Below are 22,922 nucleotides of genomic sequence, written 5' to 3'. Positions count from 1 at the left end.
TTTATTTTATTGTTCTCCTTATTCCACTTTGTTACCCAAAAAAGAATAGTAAAGTACTAACTGGCTTACATAGCCTGATTGTCCCTGTGGCCTGATTGCAGAGTGGGAAGTTATCCTTTCTGAGATATAACATGAACTCCTGAGATGTTATATATCATAATATATAGAAGGTCAAATCTCCTTTGCGGGGGTGGGGGGGCACCAGGAATCGAACTGAAGACCTTGCACTTGCCAGGCAGGTACTATGTTGCTGACCTATATCCCTGGCCCCAAATCCATTTTTGTGAATGCAGTTTACATAAATGTTACCCTTTCTCTCCTATATTTATCACTAGAACTTTTTTGCTGCTATCTACAACCTAAATTTAAAAAATAAAATGCTAAAACTGTAACAAATATTGACAGTGAATGCAGGTACCTTCATTGAAGATAGGTACACAGTAAAAGTTGTATATTATATGAAGGAAGGAAGAAATGAATACTGTAATTGTACTTTGTGTGTTAGAAAACTGAAGTTATAAAGATTGCTGAAGCTTACAGTCCATAGGAACATGTGAGATCACTAGCACTGCTAAGGAAAAAAAAAAGAGTATGGTACAGGCAGTTATTTTTAGAATCATTTCTCTATGGTAGGGAGTTTATTGTTTAATCATTTTATGATTAATTTTTTTTAACACTGCCCTACTAGATTAAGAATTAATCAGAAAAATCTATTTTCTTCTGGTTCCATCTTAAACTTGGATACACTGTGTCTTAGTTTTTCTGTGGATAAAAGTAATCTACAGTGGACCCTTGAGTTCTGACCAGCCTCACACATGAGCAGTTTGGATTATGATGAGAATTCTAGGTTTAACTTACGAATAGTCTTGAGTTATGACCTGAATGCCGGCCACTTGTGTGGTTGTAAACAAAACTCATGATGCCAGAAAAGTATATGCAAGCATATGTGTCAGTCTGAGCCCAGATGTGCATATTTGTGGATGTAATTTATTCAGTGCTTTATATAATTGCTACTAGTACTGCTATCCAAATGGCCCCCAAAAAGCTACAAAAGAACCTAAGGAAGGAAAGAAAGGCAAAGAAAATAATCACAATTGAAAAGAAGAGGAAGGAAATTGTGGAGAAATATGAGAGTGGCGTTTGTGTGACTGATCTTGCTAATAATGTCCAGCATGTCAGTATCCACTGTCTCTGCAATCTCACAGAGAAAAGATTTGTACTAGAAGGAAGCTAGTGTTGCTAAATGTGTTACTCAAATTAGTAAGTCACAATCAATAGTGTTACATTAGTTAGAAAGGCTATTATTAGTTTGGATAAATGAACCTATAATTCAGGCAGATGACCTGAACCTATAATTTGTGAAAAAGCTAGTGCTATAAATGCAGATCTTATAAAGAATAATCCATCAACGAGTGATAATGGTGAAACATTTCATGCCAGTGAGGGGTGGTTTCTCAATTTTAAAGGAAGAACTGGGGTTCGTAGTGTAATAGGCATGGTGAACAGCCAGTGCATATACAACTTTGAAACAATGACACAGAGAAATGGCTTTTGTTCTCATCAAGTTTTCAACTGTGATGAAACTGGCCTTTCAGGAGGAGAAAATGCCCAGGAGAACATACATTATCCAGGAAGTGAATACCAGGTGACAAACCTGTGAATGATAGGCTAACCTTATTGCTATGTACCAGTGCTAGTGGTGACCTCAAGATAAAACTTCTCTTGGTTTATCACTCTGAGACCCATGGAGTATTCAGAAAACATAAGTTATGAAGAACAGGCTAGGGGCCATGTAGAGATCTGACATAAAAGCCTGGGTATTTTTTCTTGAGTGCATCAGGGAGGCTTTCTGTCCTACTGTTAAAAAATATTTAAAGGACAAAGATTTACCACTCAAGGCTGTCATTATGGACAATGCTCCTGCTTACAAGATTTGGAAGAATAGTTGGTTGAAAAATTCTCATAGCTCTCAGTCGAGTTCTTCCCACCTAATACAACTTCTCTATGCAGCCTGTGGACCAGCAGATCATAGCTAACTTTAAGAAGATATACATGAAGGAGCTGTTCTTAAAATGCTTGTAGATGGTCTCAGATGCAGGTTTAATCCTTAAAGAGTTTTGGAATGAATATTACACTATATGTTCTTGTGCACGGTTAGTCCTGGGCCAATATCTCTCTAAGAACACTGAGATCTGCCTGGAAGAAAGTGTGGCCTAAAATTATACAGGAAAGAGACTTTGAAGGCTGTGGAGGTGTCTGAGCCTTCAATTGACCCTGTGGTTGATGACAGTTACTCTAGCAGAGTCTATGGGCTTGCAGGTAGATAGTGGTGATGATGAGGAACTGGTGGGGGAACACTCAGAGGAACTGACTACAGAGGAACTTCAGCAACTTCTGGCTGAGCAGCAGAGAATGAGAATGGCAGCTGAGGAGCTTTCTGAAGGGGGTGTGGAGTATCAACAATTAGTGCAGCAGAGTTCTTCTGAAATAAAGGAAAACCTGAAAAAAAATGGGCAGAGCTACAAATGTGTAGAGAAGACCCACCAAGACAGAGAAAAGGCCAATCATTGCATTCACTTGCTTAATGACAATGTCATATCATACTACAGAACAGTGTTAAAGAAAAGACAGAAACAGGCAACCTTAAATCAGTTTTTAGTTCTGAAAAGATTGAGACCTAGTGAGCTAGAAGCAGGTCCTAGTGGACTATAGACTCTTCCAAGGACAGAGAGGACACCAGAGACTCAGATTCCTGATGTTCTTAGGGAAGGGGACTCTCCTTCCAAACAGTAACCACCTTCCATTTCGTCCTCCCTTCCTGCTAGCAAAGATGTCAACTTAATTGGTGAGTACAGTATGAAATTGTTGTTTCTGGTAAATTAGGCACATTTTATAACTTTTTGGTGAGTGCACTAGGAAAATTATTAGTGTCTCTGGTAAATTACACACATTATGCAATGCTTTTTATTATGAAAAGGTTAGTTAAAGGGTGCTTTGGGAGGTTCAGAATGCACTATGGGTATTTCCATTATTTCTTATGGGAAAAATAGTCTTGACTTACAACCAGTTTGAGTTACAGTCAGCCCTTGTGAATAAATAGAGTTTGTAGGTCAAGGGTCCAATGTGTTTCTTGCACTTTAGGAGCAGTTGATTAAAGAAAAAAAGAAAAACCTCACTGAAAGATTTTGAGATAGGTGATATGCATATCAGTGTTGAAGAATAAATGTGTTAAGAGAAAACCCTTCCCATATTACTTCTCTCAAAGGGCCAACCTCATCATATTACTATAGCCTTTCTGAAACAGTGTTCTGTGAGAGAATGAAGGCTTAAAGAAAACAACTTGAGTGATTTCTTCCTTAATTCTCCTAGGAGTGGTATATAGCTAGTATCATTTTGGCTTGGTAGGAAATAAATTAACTCATTGCATCCTGTGGTGGAGCCCTTGTGGAGAAGGACCATATCTAGAGAGTATCATTAACAGAGCAGTTATTAGATATGTAGGTGTCTTAATGGAGTTGACCAAATGAGTTCCTTCCTACAAGCAGAAAGGAAACCAGTTGTGTTGCTGGTTATGGGAGGTTACTAGCAGAAGTGCTCAGAGATTTGCAGATCATCATCTTTCTTTTTTCATTGTTTTTGATGTGTTTTCAAGTATGTTAAATATAGTCTACCTTGTGTTACATTCTCTTAGCTTGATGATTTTCTACTATTATGTTTTGTATTTAGATGTCCCACCAAAGCCTCATACAGTCAGTAGGTGGGGCTTCTTCAGAGGTGGCTGAATCTAGAGTGTGTGATTGATTGATGGTGCAATGCTAGGATTAAGGGTGAGTGATTACTAAATCAGTCACTGATTGGTTTGGCACCACACTGATACTGGTAGCCTGGATAAGATATAAGGGATAGAAAGAGCTGTGTTCATCTCTCATTGCTTTGCTACCTTCTGCCCACCATGGACTATTTCTTCTCTGGGTTGCCTATCTGCCATGCCTCCCTGCCTTGGAGCCAGCCAGTTATAGACTGAAACCTCTATAAACTGTGAGTTAAATAAAACTGTCTTCCTTTAACCTTAGATGTAGGGTATTTTGTCTCAGCAACGAGAGAAAAGTAACTAAGACGGAATTCGGTACCAGAGAAGTGAGGGCATTGCTGTGACTGTACCTGACCATGTGCTTAAGACCCTTTGGAGCTGGCTTGTGGGAGGGGGAGTAGTTAGGGAAGGTTTGGAAATGCTAGTTGAAAAAGTAGAGCTGGAACGCCTGAGGCTATACTAGATGGGAGATTCTGGTCAGATCTCAGAAAACATGAATGCTGATAGAAATGTACTAGTTTGGGGAGCAACCCATTCAGGACTCCTCCTATCTCTCAGGAGCTATTACTATTCCCCAATAAATTTTCCTGTGCTAAAAAAAAAAAGACTAGGGTTGGGTGGTTTCTGCTGGAAAGGAGTGCTTTGGCTGTTGGAATACAGACAATGTGTGTTGTGCCTTGGCAGAAAATTTGTCTGCATTTTGCTCATGCCCAGAGATTTTGCCTGAGACTAATATTAAGGCCAGTGGACTAATTAATCTTGCAGAAGAAATTTGAAGACAGTCTAATGTTGAGGTGGTGGCATGGCTACTGTTGAGGGCTTTTAACCAGATTTATGTTGAGAATCAAGAGCAAAGAGCCCAGGAAAATGATTTAAAATGTTGTGAATTTGGCCAGAAAGGAAACATACCAGTAAAGCTGTGAACTGCAAAGAAAGAACAGAGGAGATTTTGATTACTGAGAAGGAACAGAAGAATAGAAAAGATGGCCTGAGGACATCACATGAAGCAGCAGGACTTCAGCGTTTGCAGCCTCAAAGTTGCAAAAATGAAAGACTTTGCTTTGAGAAGAGAGCCCTTGAGCACCATGTTCCAACTTGGTGGTGGCCTAGGGAAGTTGTTCCTCAGGACTTGACTCATAGGCACTTGCCCTGTATAGCCAAGAGAGAAGGAACCCTGGCTACTGCTCTAGCTGGCATCAGATCTTGGCATCATCTACATGGCACTGGTTTTAGGCACATGCAGAGTGCAAGAGTTGTGGGGTGAGGAAAGGTTTCCACCCAGATTTCAGAAGAAAGCTTGGGAGGCCAGGCAGTGTGCCCCTGAGAGTGCATTGTGTGAAGCTGTGAGTGCAAATCCAGAGATGCAGTGGAGACCCCAAACGTTTGGAGAAGCCAGGAATGTTGATCATCTGAGGAAAACTACAAGGATGAAGCAGAATGAGCCCAAGAGAGAAGCCATGGGACCTATGACCACCAGCAATAGTGTAGTGACAGAGCCACCTGAGCCCTTTGGAGTTCATAACTTGCCACAGATTGCTTCAGATGCTGGACATGGAACTACAGGACTTAATGTTTGCCCTGCTGGATTTTGGTCTTACTTTGTTCCCATTTCTTTGTATTCTCCTTTTTGTACCTTTTGAAATGATAATGTATGTCTTGTGCCATTGCCATTGGAAGTGTTTGAGTTTCTTTGTATAGTGTCTCACAGCTAAGAGTCTGCCTTAAATCTCAGAGGAGACTTTGGACTTGGACTTTTCAGCAATGCTGAAATTGTTAGGACTTTGGTAATTCTTGGAGATGGATGAAATGCCTTTTGCATAAAGGGATATGCATGAGCCTTTGCGGGGCTAAGGGTGGAATGTTATGGCTTGTGTCTAGATGTCCCCCAAAGCCTCATGCAGTTATTAGGTGGGGCTTTTTCAGAGGTGGCTGAATCTAGAGTGTGTGATTGATTCATGGTGTAACGCTAGGATTAAGAATGCTAGGATTAAGGGTGGATGATTACCAAATCAGTCACAGAGTGGTTTGGCACTACCCTAATCCTGGTATAAGGATAAGATATAAGGGATAGAAAGAGCTGTGTTCATCTCTTACTGCTTTGCTACCTTCTGCCCACCATGAACTGTTTCTTCTCTGTGATGCCTGTCTGCCATGCCACCCTGCCTTGGAGCCAGTCTATTATGGACTAAACCCTCTATAAGCTGAGTTAAATAAACCTTTCCTCCTTTAACTTTGGATGTCAGTTGTTTTGTCTCAGCAGCGAGCAAAGTAACTAACACATCAACTGTGTGTATTTTTAAAATTTTTTATTTTATTTTAGAGAGAATAAAAAAAAACTAAAAATGATACAGAATTTGAAAACAAGTTGATAGGAAATTAGCAATGATTGTTATATTGCATTTTGTTGTCTTCAAAGTAGTTATTCAGATTAGCAGATATAGGCATGCAGAATTGATCAAACAATTATTAACTGTTTCTTTTTTTTTTTTTTTTTTTTTGGTTTTGAACTGTTTCTTTCAATAAACCAATAGACGTTAGTAGTACAATTATCTAGCTATCTTGTGCATATATATATTTTTCCCTTCTTTCTTTTTTTTTTGGTTCCTTCATGCCAGTTGTTCTTTCCTTTTAAGCAGTTAACTGTGTATTATGTATAAGCAATCTTGAATCAAAGGTGAGGTCACCCCTTTCCAAAGGAATTCTGTTTGGCAATCAACAGGTTTAAAGCAGCTCTTGTTGAAATTTATGCTGGAGGTGGGTTGTGCTATTTTGTTGTCTTTTTAAAATTAGAGCATATTTGTAATAAATAATAAATATATTTATTATGGAGAATATACATATATCATATTTACCCTTCTGTGTCTTATTTATTTCACTTAGTATTATGGTCTCGAGGTACATCCATTTTCCTTCAGATGACTCAAATTTGTTCTTTATGGCTAAGTAGTACTCCATTGTGTATCTATGCCACATTTGCTTTATCCATTCATCTGTTGATGGCCATTTAGGCAGATTCCAAGATTTAGCTATTATGAATTGTTCTCTATAAACATGCAGATGATTTTTCTTTCTCTGTTTCTGTTTTTTGAAACTATCAGATGAGTAGTCATTTAAAAATGTTATTGCATTTAATCTGGTCACCTCATATATTGCTGTATGACATAAATTTATATATGTATATATGTTGACACAGTATAATATATCTAGCTAGTTAAAGATCCACAATATTCCACTGAATGAATATACCATAATTAGCCTGGAAATTTAAATTCACACTATTTTAAAATATGTTTTGTGCAGTCATTTCCATTTTATAAAAGCAGAAGTACAGTGAGTAAACAAGCATGACTGTTTTACTCCACTAGTTATCAGAACTATATACTTAAAAATAAGTGGTCATTTTTATTATTCATTTAATAAAACAAATTGTTAATGATAATAGTTACAACTGGTAGTGGCATAGTTCAGTCATTCTTAATGGGGGCAGTTCCACCACTCCTGCCCTCACCTTTGGGAATATTTGACAATGTCTACTGATATTTTGGTTATTATGAATGAGAGTAGTTTGGTAGTGACATCTAGTATATAAGCCTTTAATGCATAGGACAAAACCCCCTGCACGCTGACAAATAGCTACTTGGCCCCAAATATCAGTAATGCCAGAGTTGAGCAACCTTGGTATAATGAAACTAGATCAATCATTAACATTCAAATCGGTATCGTCTTTTATGATTTATGATAGTAAAATTAATACATGTTTGTGATAAGAATTCAAATTATTTGAAAGTAGAAAAGCATTCAAATTATTTGAAAGAAAAGAATTCAAATTATTTGAAAGTAGAAAAGCATTCAAATTATTTGAAAGAAAAGAATTCAAATTATTTGAAAGTTCTACTTAGAATGTAGAACATTCCTGAAGTTTCAGCTCAGAAGTAACCACTGGTAGGGATTTCTTCCAAACTTTTTCCATTAGGATATTAATATATGTATAAACATATTAATTTTTAAGTAGAACAGGCATAACAATACACATACATTTCTGTAACTTGCTGTTTTCAGTTGGTCATTGTACTATTTTAATTTTATTTTTCCAGTACCGGGAATTGAACTCACGACCTTGCGCTTGCCAGGCAGACCCTGTGCTGCTGAGCTAAATCCCCAGCCCTGTGCTATTTTAATGCCTCTACTATCCTACTGTATGGGTGCACTGTAAATTTACCTCGTCAATCCCCTATGACTAATACTTGGTGTTTTTCCTTTTTGTTTGTTTTGTCACGCTTGAGATGGAACCCAAGCCCTTGCTTATGCTAGGCAAGCACTCTACCTTTGAGCTGTTCTTGAGCTGAATATTTGGCACTTTATAATGTCACATTATAATAACTAGCATTGCAGTGAGTGTATTTATGTGTATATATCTTAATCCTTGGGGGTGACTCTATAGGATAATTACATTTTTGTCCTTGTTTCCTAGAATGCTTCTGGGGAGAGTTGAGGTGCTGGGGATCAAACCTAGAGTGTTGTGCATACTAGGCAAGCATTCTACCATGTAGAATACTTTTCAAAAGATAATTCCTAGGTAGATTGGTAATGATCATTTTAAAAATCGAGAGCTATCGTATTTTCCTCCAAAAATGTAATAGAGACTTTTTTTAAAAATAGTTGAGTAATACATAAAAAGAGCTGTAGGTATTATAATACTCTATATTTCTAGGACTGTAGTGCAAAGGAAATAGTTCAAAATATGTAAAAAACCAAAAATCTGTTCTTAAACATTTAAAGCAACTTTAAATGTCTAACAGTGGGCAAATAGTTAAATAAATCAGGCTATAACCATTTGGACCCTTTTGAAAGCTTCATAACTTTGTTTATGGTTGATTGGAGAAGCAGCAGTCATAACTGTGCATTTATTATGGTTGTAACTATAAAGTGGAAAAAGCAGTATGGAAGGAGAATGAAATAGAGTAGTGGAATGACAGTAATTTTTTTCCCTCTAAACTATATATTGTATTACTTTCAGAATTTAAAAAATATTCATAAAAATGATTTCTCAAGATTAGATGTTGACTGATGTGGAAAAGATGACCTCAGATTTCAAGCTAAAAGTCAGCATATTCCTGAAACAACAAAACAAACTTCTTATCAGTTCTCAGCTCATCGTGTTTTCCATGTACCCTTGTACATTTCAGTGGTTAAAGAGTGAAATAATGATTAGTGTGAACCTTGAATTTACTTGAACTAATCCAGGGCAAGCAACCTCAAGAGGCATAGCGTAGATATTTAATTCCAGCCAGCATTTTGGAACATACTACCAGGGAGAAAAGAAGATTGTTGTGGCAATAGCCTGTCTTTTTCTCTAGGCAGCTAATGTATTTAAATGTTATAAAGTGTTCAAATCTCATTTATAATGGGGTGACCTTTTATGTGTAGGTAAAGCAACGTAATATTAAAGGCCATTTCATATTTATCAAAATAATATCAAGTCTACTGTGGCCAAAATAATCTGATTACTTTAAACATAAATGTTTAATGTTTACAAGTTTCATTTCAGATTTTCAGAAATTTTGAGATGCCATTGCCAGAAATTAATGTTAGTCTTGTATTATACTTGAATGAAATAGATACAAATTAGGAAATTTTAGTTAGATTTTTTTTTTTGTCTTTTTGAGACAGGATCTCACTTTGCAGTTCAGGCTGGCCTTGAGCTCATTTTGTAGCCCAGGCTAGTCTCAAACTCACAATGATCCTCCTGCCTCAGTCTCCCGAGTGCTGGGATTACAGGTGTGTGCCACCACACCCAGCCCCGATCTTAGGTTTTTTTGAAAAAATTACCTGGGCAGGTTGAAAAACACTTGCAGATGATAAAACAAGCACATTTGTAAGCCTTGAACCAGATAAAAGAAAACAAACCTATGTGGTAACCACAGGGAGAATTCAGTGTATTCTTAGGAATGTGTTTTTCTTTCTTCTCTTCTTCGACATGACTTGTGTGATGTTTCTGAGTCTGGACTTTACAATAGCAGAACCTCAATTGACTGAGATGAGAACTGTTTAGTAACAGTAAGCACTGTTGCCAGAGACTTGGTCAAGAGCAATTTTTGCAACCATTTCTACTTCCTGGGCTGACTATTATAAAAGAAGCTTTTCCAGACTAGGTTTAGACTGTGGGAGTTCTAGAATGGAGTATGTTCCCTGTAATTGCCATGGCCTGGTACAGAGTGACTTTCTTTCAGAAGTTTGGGGTGGAGGATCCAGCCTACGTATGCTCAAAATACTACTGAGTGGATTATAATCCCTTGGAAGGCCTTTCAAGCCCCTTTCCCCCATAAAAGTCCATTTTAGTGAGTGAATAGATATTAGGCATTTGGACCGTTCTGGTATTCTAAAAGCTGGAAAGGTCCTTCAGTCAGCTTTTCTTTTCCCCCATAGGAAATACAAAATGTGACTGGGTGAAGTACTGAGCAATAGTCTTACGCCTTTGCTGGATTTTGCATTAGTTTGTTCCCACTAGTATGTTTGGGCTTTTGGACACTCAGTAATTCTTCAAAATAGTCACAATAGAATAATACTGCACAGTACTGAGAGAGCCTCAGTGCAACCTTTATATAGAGGCCTTCCCATGTTCTGTCTCCTGAAATTGTCACGTAAGGCTGAGTCTTCTTGCTAGCTAGATAACACTGCATGATTTTTTATGAGTTTTTTTCTTTATTTTGGCAGTTCGAATCATTGGTTTGGGTTTTGTTTCTCTTCCTCTGATTTCATCTGTCAAGGTCTGTGCTAAGTAATATTTTTAAAGTAAAAGTGCTTCCAGAAGTAAGAGTATCCTGTCTTTTGCAGCTCAATAGTAGCATATCAGCCTGCTGGAGACAACAGTCATACTTTCGATGTCACAGCCATGTTCAAGTCTATCGGAATCTTCCTTGGGATCTTCAGTGGATCTTTTGCAATGGGTGCTGCTACTGGGGTGGTGACAGCTTTGATATCCTTTTTTGTATATTTAACCAAATGAAGTAGTTGAATGTTATAATTCATGGTCTCTCCTATTTGTCTTATAATTATTAACCTTATAACCAAGTACTTGGCCTGAAAACATCAAGCAATACATTTTCATTGTTTTGCCCTAAAACTTTCACTACAAGAGTCTAATGAGACACAGGAGCCCCTTGAGGATGAGTTGTAAGGTTGTAGAGTAAATTGATGTAAAGGTAGATACATTCCAAAGAGCCTCTGAGTGTTCTGTGCTGCTGGTCAGCTTGGTAGTCTTCTGCTCTGTTTTTGGTACAACAAACGGGAAATTTATGATCACAATGCTACATGGACAGAATATATAGTTGCCAGGTGAGGATATATAGGAATTCATCCTGGCTGTCCTAAGTTTAGCTTTTGTGCTGTAGAGCCCTTGGCTGGGAACCCAGAGGACCTGGGTTGTAATCCTGATACTGCCACCAGTTAGCTGTGAGAAATACTGGGCACGTCATTCTTGCATTCATTCAAAAGTCATTTCTGAATTGCCTGTATGTGCTAGATGCTCTGCTCTCGGTATCAAAGATAAATAAGGCAAATAAATGGTCCCTGCTTCCCCGCAGCCTCCGGTGTTGTGGTAGATGCAAACAAGGTAGACGCTCTGATGCTTCACCTTTTTGCATCTCAGTGTAGGAAACTGGGGCAGGGAGAGTAGGAAAGTTGAGTGGAACAGTACTAGATGATCGGTAAAGCATTTCCAGCTATAAATCTTTTAAAACAAATGCATGCTTCTTTTTCAAGGATTGACCTCTCAGTTTGGTATGCTTTAGCTTGGTGCTAGAAGAGACTTCTATCATGACTTTTTGTAGATGAACTGAGACATAGATACGTGCAGTAAAAGTGTTCTAAAGAAAGAGCTATGCATTTTTCTTTTCTTTTTTTTGCTGGGAATTGAACTTACAACCTCACACTTGATAGGCAGGCGTGGTGCCGCTGAGCTATATCCCCACCCCACAGAAAGAGCTATGCAAATAATATCTCTTTCCAGCTACACATTCCTTGAAGTAAGGAAGTATATCTTGCTTGTTGTAGTAGGTAGTTATTGGAGTGGTTCTAGATTCTAGCCCGTGATTGGCCACAACTTGTCATGTGCTCTTTCATTGTCAGTGAACAATTACTTTTTGTACTAAAATAAATGAGTGAAGTACTTCCGTTTTTTTCATCATAGATTAAATGCTCTGCATCACAGACATGTTATAGGATTAAATAAATTTGAAATCTCACACAATTATGTGTTTTTATAAATATAAACTGCTACAATTATGGAACATGTCTTGCTTTGGGCTACAAAGTTAGAGTACCATGTTGTGTGTCCAATCTGTTGATCTCGTCTCTACCTGTCCTTTTTGTGGGAGCAGCATTAAAGATTAAAACCAGGGCCTTTGCACTGAGCTGCATCCCTAGCCTTTTTGCTTTTTATTTTGAGAGAAAGTCTATTTTAGTTGCCCAGGCTGGACTTGAACTTGTGGCTTTTATATTTGTATGATTTTTGGTTTTGGTTTTTTGAGACAGGGTCTCACTATATATTTCATGTTGGCTTTAAACTCACTGTGTAGCCCAGGCTGGCCTCAAACTCATGGCGATCCTCCTGCTTCCGCCTCCCTAGTGCTGGAGTTACAAGTGTGTACCACCACGCCTAGCATGGGTTTGAACTTATGCTCTCCCTGCCTCAGCCTCCCGCATTGCTGGGGTTACAGGGGTGTGTGGCAGTGCCTGGGTCTGTCCTGTGTGCTTTCTGGCAAGGTATGTGATACCCATCAAGCAGGAGGAGCAGCTAAGGTGAGAGGCTTCCTTACTAACGGGAGGACAGCTTATTCCTCAGTAAGATTCTTATTCTAAGGGTTTCTTGATGTTGGTGTTTCCTTATTTTATAACTTCTGTGCTAAGAGGCTAGAGAGCCCTTCTTTTGCTTTCTTGGCTGCCTTGCTTTGACTGTTATTTTTCTAGTCACACTTCGGGATCCCAAAATCTTGTTACCAAGCTTAACAGTCTCACGTGACAAAGTTCACCAAATTGCGAGAGTTCCAGTTGCTGGAGACGGGCTTATTTTTCCTGATGTCCTGGAGCACCTTCCTTTTGGCTGAAGCATGGGGCTTCACAGGTGGGTTCCTTTCTGCTTTGGATCGTAAATCCTTACGGGGAATCAGTGAGCCACTTCTTCACCACAAGTGAATTAGCACCTTTAGTATTTGAGTGAGTGTGTTATGGTTGGGATTTAGGCTATCATTTTAGAATGTTAAAAAAAAATCAATGGAAGCAGTTCCTCAACAAAATCAAAGAAAATGAAAATGAACACTATGCACGTAATCTATTTCTGTAAAGTGAGAACCTCAGTATGAAAGATGGGAACCACCTCGTGACGTGAACTTGGAATTTGTTGTCTTTGTAGGTGTGGTTGCAGTACTGTTCTGTGGCATCACGCAAGCACATTACACATACAATAATTTATCCACAGAGTCTCAGCATCGAACTAAACAGGTAAGACAGACTTTTTAGTTTGCAAATAAAATTTTCCTTCTCTTAGTGAAATGGAAGCTTTTTTAAAAAACTAAAGGGTAATCTTTGATCTGGTCAAGGTTCTGTCTAGTCTTCCTTCGACTCTAGAAATGGATGAGACTGGCAAGTTACAGGCTGAAGGCTCGTAGATGGAGGCAGGTTAGCCGCAGACTGGGGGCTGTTGCTCCTGTGCTTCCAGTAACCACTTAGCTAGCTTTTTCATGCCTTGCTGCTTCCTAACCTAGTGGCTTTTAAAAGGAGTGTTAGGAAGTTCACTTGAGCTTGGCTAGAGCTGCTGCGGTGTGAAGCAGGGAAGATTACGTCCTAACCTGGCTAGATCTGCTGGACCATCTAGAGAGCACTGAGTTCCTTCAGCCTTCACTCGGGCCTTGCGGAGCTGCTCTTCCCAGGCGACGGCCAGTGGTTGGGTGCTGAATGATCCTTGCACAAAGTACTTGACAAGAACTACGAGGGAAATAGGCATAGAATTCTCCAGTCTTAGGCGTTATATAGTACATATACACAAACAAAATGTACTCTAAAGGTGCATGCTTGATGATGATTATGGTGAGAACCAGAGGCATTCAGTTTTGCCAGATGGTCCGAAATAGTGAGATGAGTGTGGAAAGGCCAAATTGTAAACCAGGCTCAGTAGTTCCTTTTTTCTTTGTCCTGGAGCTGCAGATTTAGTTTATGACCTGTGTTTTCCTCAACCCTTCAGAATAAAATTATACTCCCCTTCCTAAGCATATCTATCAGGGTTGCAAAGCCTTTTTGCAAATCTATTCAGTGCACTAAGTATAAAGAAGAAAACCAAAGGGGTTCAGCTTTTCTCTAGGTAGCAGGGTGGGACATACACAACCCACAGGTAAGAGCTTCCAGGCCTGGCACTGATATGAAGCTTGTATACGTAAAACAAATACTGTGACTAATAGGAATCCTAGCTTGTGTGCTTTAATTCCATATCATATAAGACATCAGACAGTGTGGTGGGGAACGGCTTGAGTCTTGAGAACCTGGATTGCTGTTATAGAGGAAGTATTGTGTGTACAAAGATGGGAAGGATTTGGAAGGGCTTAGGGAAACAGGACAAAGGCAGGAATAAAAAGAAGGCAGTAAAAAAAAAATTAAAAAAGAAAAGGCAGAAAATAAGAAACAGGGGCTGGGGATATAGTGCAGTGGCACAGCGCCTGCCTGGCAAGCGCAAAGTCCTGAGTTCGATTCCAGGTACCAAAAAAAAAAAAAAAAAAAAAAAAAAAAAAAAAAAAACACACACACACAAAAAAAGACAGATAAAAAGAAGACAGTAAAGTATATAGCAGAGGTTGACAAACAGTGGCTTGCAGGCCACGTCTGTCCCTTGCTGGCTTATGAGCTCAGAATGGATTTTTACATTTTCAAATGATTGGGGAAAAATCAGGAGAAGAATATTTTTATGACCTATGAAAGTTAAGTGGCATTCAAACTTCGGTGTCCATTAATAAGCTTTTCTTGGCACACAGCCACACTCATTTTTAGAATGTGTAGCCCATAGCTGCTTTTGTACTACACTGGCAGAGCTGAACAGTGTGACAGAGACCCTGTGACCTGTTAGGCCGCAAATATTTGTTCTCTGGCCATTCACGGGAAAAGTTTGCCAGCCTCCGTGTTGTGGATTAAAGCCAGTACTGATGAGTCACTGTATTGTCTCAAATCGTGGTTCCACTACTTGCTACATGTATGTCCATCAGTTTTGCTTTCTTTAAAATAGAGATAATGCCAGACACAGTGGCACACACCTGTAGTCCCATCTACTTTGGATACTGAGGTGGGAGGATTGCTTGAGGAGTTCAAGACAGCCTGGGAAGCAGTAAGATTCTGCCCGAGATGGCGGGAGGCTATAGGGGTAGAGCTCAGCCACAGCTCAGGCCTAACATGTATAAGGCCCTAAGTTCAATCCCAAGCACCTCAAACAACCAAAATAACTAAGACAGGGATGATAATAGTACCTACCTCATGGTGGTGTTATAAGATTAAAATAAGATAATGCACATAAATCCTTAGTATAGTATTAGGCACATAGTATAATCTAGACATACTGTAGTTATTATCAAGTAGGCATAACAGTATATTAAATCAGTTAAAGAAAATTAAATATATTTATTTTAATGCTTATTCTTATTTTTTAATAATAACCCAACTCTACTTTAAGAAGATTAATTAATGTGCCCAAAACCACACAGCTAACAAGTAGAAAAGGCAGGGTTCAAGCCTAGGCATTTTGACTCTGAAGCCCATGTTCTTAACCTCCTTCTTCTTGTGGTAGCCCAGAGGACTCTGGGAAACTGAGGGTTATCGGCTGATGGAGGGCCTTCCCTACAGTCATTCAGCAAGTCTTGTATGACACTTGGGGAGGTAGTGGTGTGAACAGGGTGGGGCCGGGTAGGCAGCAGCGGGGAGGGCACTGGGTGCAGGACTGTGGTGCGTGTGCCCTGTTTTTAGGAGGCTTAGTCACGAAGCGAGGGCTAAGACTCATGGCTGAGTTAAGTCAGTGGCAAGCCAGTGCTGTGTGAGCAGTCATGAAGCACTCTACCAGGTGGAAGAAGTTGAGCTGGATCTTAGAGGTTGCAGACAAGGAAGTATCTCAGAAGTGCTACTTTTAGAAGGAGGCTGAGGCAGGAGGACTGTTGCGAGTTCGAGCCAGCCTGGGCTACAAAGTGAGCTCAAGGCCAGCCTGAACTGCACAGTGAGAACCTGTCTCAAAAAGACAGAAACAAAAACAAAAAGAAATGGAGTGATTCCTCAGGTGGGGAGTGGGAAATGAGGGGTCTCATGGATGCCAGTGAGGGTCCTCTTGTAGTACTCTGAGTGAAAAGTGATGAAAGCTAGACTTGGGCAGTGACGGGGCCACAGAAAGATTCCAAAAGAAAACTTGACAGGCTTTGGGAGAGGAGGAGGTGGAGGAGGATAAAAATGACTGAAAGTGGGGATTTGGAGAAGGGAGGATGATTAGGGAAAGTGAGGGGGCAATGTTTTTGGCTCTTTCTGTGGGACTGGAAATGTCATCTCTACATTTGCTCCCTCTGAGTCATACTTTTGGGTGTACGCATGAACTTTATGAATTTGAAGTGTCTGTTTCATTGTCTTAGTAATACGTTTTCAAATTGTGTAATTTAATTTATTTACTGGACTAACCTTTTAAAATTTCATTGCAGTTGTTTGAGCTTCTCAATTTCTTGGCAGAGAATTTCATCTTCTCCTACATGGGCCTCACACTCTTCACCTTCCAGAGCCATGTCTTTAACCTAACATTTATAATAGGCGCATTTGTATCCTTTATCGTATGGTCTGTAAAAGCCAATTTAACTGAGGTTTTCACATGGTTTGGGGGGTGGGGTAATAAGAATACATTGAAATATGTTCAGAGTAAAAATTTCCTCAGAGTAAAGCAAACAGGGATCTCAGCTCTTTTTGTATTCTATTCAGTTGATTTTATTCTATCCTATTTTTATTTCTGTTTATTGCACAAATAGGTCGGCAGATTGAAATGGCAGAAAAGTCTCCTATCATTCTGTTCACCCCCCGAAGATAAAACTGTGCGTCCTCTGTTACTACGGAGAAGAAGAGCAATGATATGGGGGAACAGTTAGCAGTCTAAGTGTAGAACAGGAGGTAAAAGATGAGGAAGGGCTGCGTAGGCCACTTTCTTTCCCTTCTCCCTCTTTCTTTCATGTAAGTGAATTGACTCTTTACAAACGAATTAAAAAGAAACTGCATGGAAGAGTAGTCCATAGTGTAAGACTCATGAGAGGACCAGAAGAGACAGAACCCGGAGCATGTGGAGAGCCATTGACCTCCACTGTTACAAAGGAGGATGGGATGTGTGGAGAGGCAGGGAACCCGGGCAGTGCAGCTTCTAGTGGATCGATTCTGTTTCTAATGTGTAAAGTAGGAGGAGAGATCAGCTGCTGAGAGTGAAACAGGTTTAGTAGTTGTCTGTCATCCTGTTACAAATTGCCCTAAACCTTAGCAGTTTGACACAGCAAGCATTCTTTACCTCACATGGAGTCTGAGGATCAGAAGTCGTGGGAAGCCTACCTTGGTGGTTCTGGGATCAGGACCTTTCAGGAGATGGCTGGGAGAACACTTAAGCATTGACTAATGCTGGAGGACCCACTTCCAACTCAGTCTGCTGGCTGTCAGTGGGAGGCGCCTGCCTTTCACAGGGACCCTTGCATAGGGCAGCCCGCTCCATGGCTTCCACCAGAGCGAGGTCGCTGAGGGAGCACCAGCGTGGAAGCAAAAGTGACTTCCATAACTTCACCTTGAAAGTGGCAGAGTTTTGTTGCTCACACAGCCTTAGTTGGTGTGAGTGGGCCTGCACAAGGATGTGAATACTAAGTGTCTTAGTTACTTTTCTTGTTGCTGAGAGAAAATGCCTGGTACCCAAGGTTAGAGGAGGAAAGTCTTATTTAGTTCACAGTTATAGAGACTTCAGTCCATAGTCAGCCAGCTCTAAGGCAGTGTGGCTTGGCAGAGGGGCATCCCAGACAAGAAACAGTTCATGGCAGCAGAAGATAGTAAAAACAGGGAAGGGAAGGAAGGACCAAGCCTCTTCTTGTCCCTTATTTTGGATGCAGGCTGCCCCCTAGGGCAGGTATAGCTTTCATACCCTTACCCAGCATTGGACCATGAATCAGTCACAAACTCCAGGTTCAGCCACCTCTAAATAGCCTGCTCATGTGACTGCATGGGGCTTTGGGGAATATCTAGACACAGACCTTAACATTGGGAGTCCAGGGTCATGGGGAACCATCTTAGATGCCCGCTTCCACAGGTGACTGGGATTTTGAGGAAGGTGGAGAAGGTTTGTGAAGTAGTTGGAGAAGGCGGGAAGATATGAGTTGACCAAGTGGGCCATTCGAATTTGAGGACTAGATATTAGAGGTAGAAGCAGCTGCCCTACTGTGTAACTTTTGCCAGGAGGATGCCGCTGTGAGTATGGGGAATGGGATAGTTGGGTCCATCCAGCTTTGGGGTTTTGTCAAATGGATGCAGTGAAGACAGGGGGCAGAGCAAATGTAGGGTACTGGAAAGGGCATTACTAACACGTGAATCAGCAGGGGAGTCGAGGAAAATGCAGAACCATCTTTGGGCTGGAGGTCCTGCTGAGGGAGAAGGATGCCCATGGTGGGTTAGTTGAATGTGAAATATGGAAGAAATGATGGAAGGTGAATTTTTTTTTGGTACCAGGAGTCAAACTCAGGACCTTGTGTTTGCCAGGCAGGCGCTGTGCCACTGAGCTATATCCCCGGCCCTGGAAGGTGAATATTTAAATAAGTGATTTTTCAAAAGTTGTGTTTGTTTTAAAAACAAAAAAAATCTCAGGAGATCCTGCCCAAGAAATTAGTAGAAATTTTTAAAATTAAAACTAAAACTGTAGGTAAGATCTCTGTTAGAAAATGAGGTGTTACAGAAATACTGTTCTGCAGCCCTCAGGGAGAAAAGAGAAGAACCTTAACTGAAAGGCCACCTGTGAGATCAATAACTTCATATTCTGTAAATACCTGAGAAATTTTGGGGCAGAGAAGTGGCTTCATTGACTATTTAATCTGAAAACAAGGTTAAATGTTTCTCTGTCAGTTTGCAAATTTGTTTGGGATAGAAATTCTTCATTTAAAAAAAGTCTCTAAAAATTGTCTCTTAACAGGAGAGAGTTGTTCTCTTTTTCTCTGGGTTCATTAGGGTTTCATATGACGAAGACTCAAATTAACCCGGGTTTGCACAAGACAGAACTTTGTCATGTAAAAGCCCAAGCTGATACGGCAGCTGTGTTCCAGTCTCCGGGACCCAGGCAACACTGGTGCCGATCTCCTTAAGGAGTTGCCCTTTTTCTTGTGTCCAAGGCAGGCGGGTCACCCCTGTAGCTGTGAATTGCCTTTAAGGGCACCACCTAGAATATGTGCACCGCACTTCTGTGTAATGTCACTGCTTATACCGACCTGCAAGGGAGGCTGCGAAACATACTCTTTATCTGGGCCGTGTGTACCCGAATAAAAACAGCAGTCAAGAGGGAGGAGTGTGTCCTACTACAGAAGGCAGGAAGAAGAGATACTGGGAACAACTAACAGTTGTTGTCACTCTGAGCCATAAGCTTTTTATTATTGTTTGCATTTTTGTAGAGAATCATTATTTTAAATATTGGAATACATTTAGATTTACAAAAAATTGGGAGGAGTATGGAAAGTTCTTACATAACCCATATCCACGTTCTGCTATGACTAGTCTCCCACATTAGCATGGTACATTTGTCAAGGCAAATGAGCCAATATTATTATATTATTATTTAGTAAAGTTCATTTTTATTCAGATACCCATGGTTTTTCCCTGCTCTCATCCTTCTTTTATTCCAGAGTCCCATCCACGATGCTATATGTGCATTTGCTTGTCATGTAGCTTTAGGCTCTGCTTGACTGTGGCAGGATCTCATCTGTTCCTGATTTTTGTTGAGCCTTGACAGTGTGAAGAAGTGCTGATGCGGTGTTCTGCATAATGCTTTCAGGTTGTTCCCGTGACTAGACTGGGAGGAACACTACAGAAGTTAAAGTGCCGTTCCTAGCCCGTAGTAGCAAGGGTACACATTTATTCATACGGTAATGTTGGTGGCCGTCTCGCTCCCCTGGCTGAGTTGGTGTTTGGCAGGTTTCCCGTTGTGAAGTTACGCTTACTCTTTCTGTAGTGTGCTGCTTGGGAAGAAGGCGCCGCATGCGGCCCTCTTTTAGGGAGTGGGAAGTGAGGTCTTACCTCTTAAGAACAGAGTATCTACACAGTTACTCTAAATGCTTTACACAAGAGGTTTATCTGTTCTCCTATTTATTGTTTTATTCATTTATTTATACAATGTGGATTCACTGATACATATGCTATACTTTAGATTATAATATGATACAACTTTTTAATGTTCGTTGCTTAGACCGTTCCACCTTTGGCCACTGGGAGCCCTTTCAGTGGATCTTGTGTCCTCTTGTAACATTACCATACTGTCATTGTGGATTTTGCTTTTGTTTGGTTTATTTATTTATTTCTTTATTTTGGAATACCTCTTACTTTGTTGAACTGCAAGATGCTTTAGGCTCACTTTGTATACTTTTTGCTTCAACTTTAGACCTAGTCATTTCTTAAGAGCTCTGGTTCCTTTCATTGGAGAGTATTAGAAAGCAAGATCTGAGCACTAGGTGTGCTCAGAGCTATAGAGTGTGCTTCTAGGCCCTCTCAGCTGACAGCAAGGACATTTGCATGTTTACACTGGGCCCCGTATATACGTACATCCATATAAATACGTGTATGTGTAACCATCTGTATTACCCATTACCACACGGATCAGTATGACCTCCTTCCCTAGCTGATCTGTTAGCTCCCGTTCCAGTGGTGGGAAACCTGGCTCCTGCCACGTGACATCCGTTTACTTAATTGTTCAGTTCTAGTGTACACATACAGTCGTGCACCACTTAAGGGTGGGGATATATTATGAGAACTATATCATGAGGCAATTTTATCATTGTTTGAGCAGCATAGATTTTGTTTAAACAAACCTGTATGGTAAAGGTCAGTTGCTTGATGTGGCCTTTTGATGCAGTTAAAAGACTCAGGAAACATGAGATATATGGGACACAGCATACTGTTTTATGGTGAAACTTTTGTTTATATGTAGAAGTACATTCTATTGTTAAAAAGTATAGTATAGTAAATATATAAACCAGTAACATTACCATTCATTATCATTATCAAGTATTATATACTATATATAATGGCACGGGCCATACTTTCATATGACTGGCAACACAGTATTTTTTTTTGATACCAGTACCACCACCAACACATGAGTAATGCAGTGTGCTCTGCTGTTATGATGGCTAGAGTTTCACTAGACAGTAGGAATTTTTCAGCGCCATTAAAGTCTTTTGGAACCACCATAATATATGCTGTCATTGACCAAAATATTATATGGTACATCACTATTTGACAGTATCAGAACTGTTAACTGATATTCCCATGGGAAACAACTTTATCAAGAGGCGTCTAATTCTTAGGTGCCATTCCTTTTGCCTTTAGACTTACAGACTGACAGACTGTACTCTCTCTCAAGGTTACTTAGGCTAGCACTGTTTCCACCACGTTTTGTTTAATATTAGATTTCCCTTTATATTCCTTTCAGGAAATGGGGTAGGTCTGTACTCTGACCCTGACATTTAAAAAGATGTAATTATAAATCAGGAGTTTCTACAGATAGCAAAAAAAAAAAAAAAAAGACACTAAGATTGCTTTCTAGTTAAAGCCATGTGAATTCACATTAAGCCTGTCCTCAGCAGCAGGCTCAAGGTATATAGACTCCTGGGGCTCCTCCGGACTTGCAGGAATTTCAGTGGCACGAGGTGGCTGAGCTGCCCTCTTCTTTGCTCTGAGGAAGAAAGGGGAAGTTTAGCCAGCGTTACTTTCTTCTTATCAACACAGAAAGTGAAAAGACTTAGCCTATTAATACAGCCACACCTCAGTCCTCATTGCTTCAGAACTTGGCAGATCCGGTACTGTACTTGGTGCGTATTGCACTCAGCACTTGTGTCAGTCTCACGCTAGCTCGCGAACGGTGTGGAAACTCCACACGTTCCTCCTTTACATCTTGTATTTTTGTGCATTTAAGCCCCCCAAAAGTTAAGAGTGATAGCACTACGCTCAGAAGGCTTAAATTAGCCCAGTAAAAGGTTAATATTAGCCCAGTAAAATGTAAAAGTTCTGGGGAACTTTCATCACAGGTTATTTCTAATTACATTGCTTCTTATGGAGAATAGTTCGTTCGGTATTCATTGGTTTCAGCACGCATTCCAGAACCAATTATGGATATGTACTGAGGTATGACTGTAATCTAAAAAATATGGTAAAGAAATTCTGCTTTTAAACTGTTCTGTTTATCTAGTGAATTTCCAATACGTTAGGCCTTCACCATCTAATTTGGTGACAACTAGCCATGTGTGATTATTTAAATTTAATTAAGCTAAAATAATATAACATTAAAATTTTGTTTCCTCAGTCACACCAGCCACATTTCAGGTACAGTATTGGACAATGCAGATACAGAGAATTTCCATCATTGCAGAAGTTCTAGTAGATAGTACTGTTCAAGGACTGTTAAAGATACAATAGTCTTGTCACTTTCTTGAATGTGTAGTCTAAATAATAGTAAAAAAAACAAACTGAAAAACCCCAGTTCCTTAACCTGTTAATAATTTTAGATGGCTATTTTCTTGGGAAGAGCTGCCAATATTTACCCCTTGTCTCTCTTGCTTAATTTGGGTAGAAGAAGTAAGATTGGATCAAATTTTCAACATATGATGATGTTTGCTGGTAAGTTATAACTTCCAAGAAATCACTTACAATGTATATGCCTGTTTATAGGGTTTGAAACTAAAACGTTGTGCTGCTAATATAGGAGCCCTTGAAACACTGACACTGCATCCTCAAGTAGAAAATTCTTCCTATAGTGTCCCATTCCCAGCTGGGTATAGTGACTTTTGCCTGAAATCCTAGTGCTGGAAGGTTGAGGCAGGAGGAATAAAAGTTG

General features: G+C 39.9%; 1 protein-coding gene across 2 annotated transcripts in view; it reads left to right on the top strand.

Moving 5' to 3' along the window:
* The window catches only part of Slc9a6 (solute carrier family 9, subfamily A (NHE6, cation proton antiporter 6), member 6), a 57,657-nt gene that overhangs the window by 16,270 nt on the left and 18,465 nt on the right, over positions 1–22,922 (top strand). For both annotated transcript variants that reach the window (XM_005404602.2, XM_005404600.2), the window contains 5 exons: positions 10,646–10,787; positions 12,827–12,932; positions 13,221–13,309; positions 16,522–16,635; positions 22,594–22,705. In XM_005404602.2, the coding sequence (XP_005404659.1) occupies positions 10,646–10,787; positions 12,827–12,932; positions 13,221–13,309; positions 16,522–16,635; positions 22,594–22,705 (563 nt within the window). The remainder of the gene's footprint in view (positions 1–10,645; positions 10,788–12,826; positions 12,933–13,220; positions 13,310–16,521; positions 16,636–22,593; positions 22,706–22,922) is intronic.

The sequence above is a fragment of the Chinchilla lanigera genome, unplaced genomic scaffold (genome assembly GCF_000276665.1).
Source record: "Chinchilla lanigera isolate Chin_1 unplaced genomic scaffold, ChiLan1.0 scaffold00088, whole genome shotgun sequence".
NCBI lineage: Eukaryota > Metazoa > Chordata > Mammalia > Rodentia > Chinchillidae > Chinchilla > Chinchilla lanigera.
Note: the sequence above shows the minus strand (reverse complement) of the source record. Positions and strands in the feature narration are given on the sequence as shown.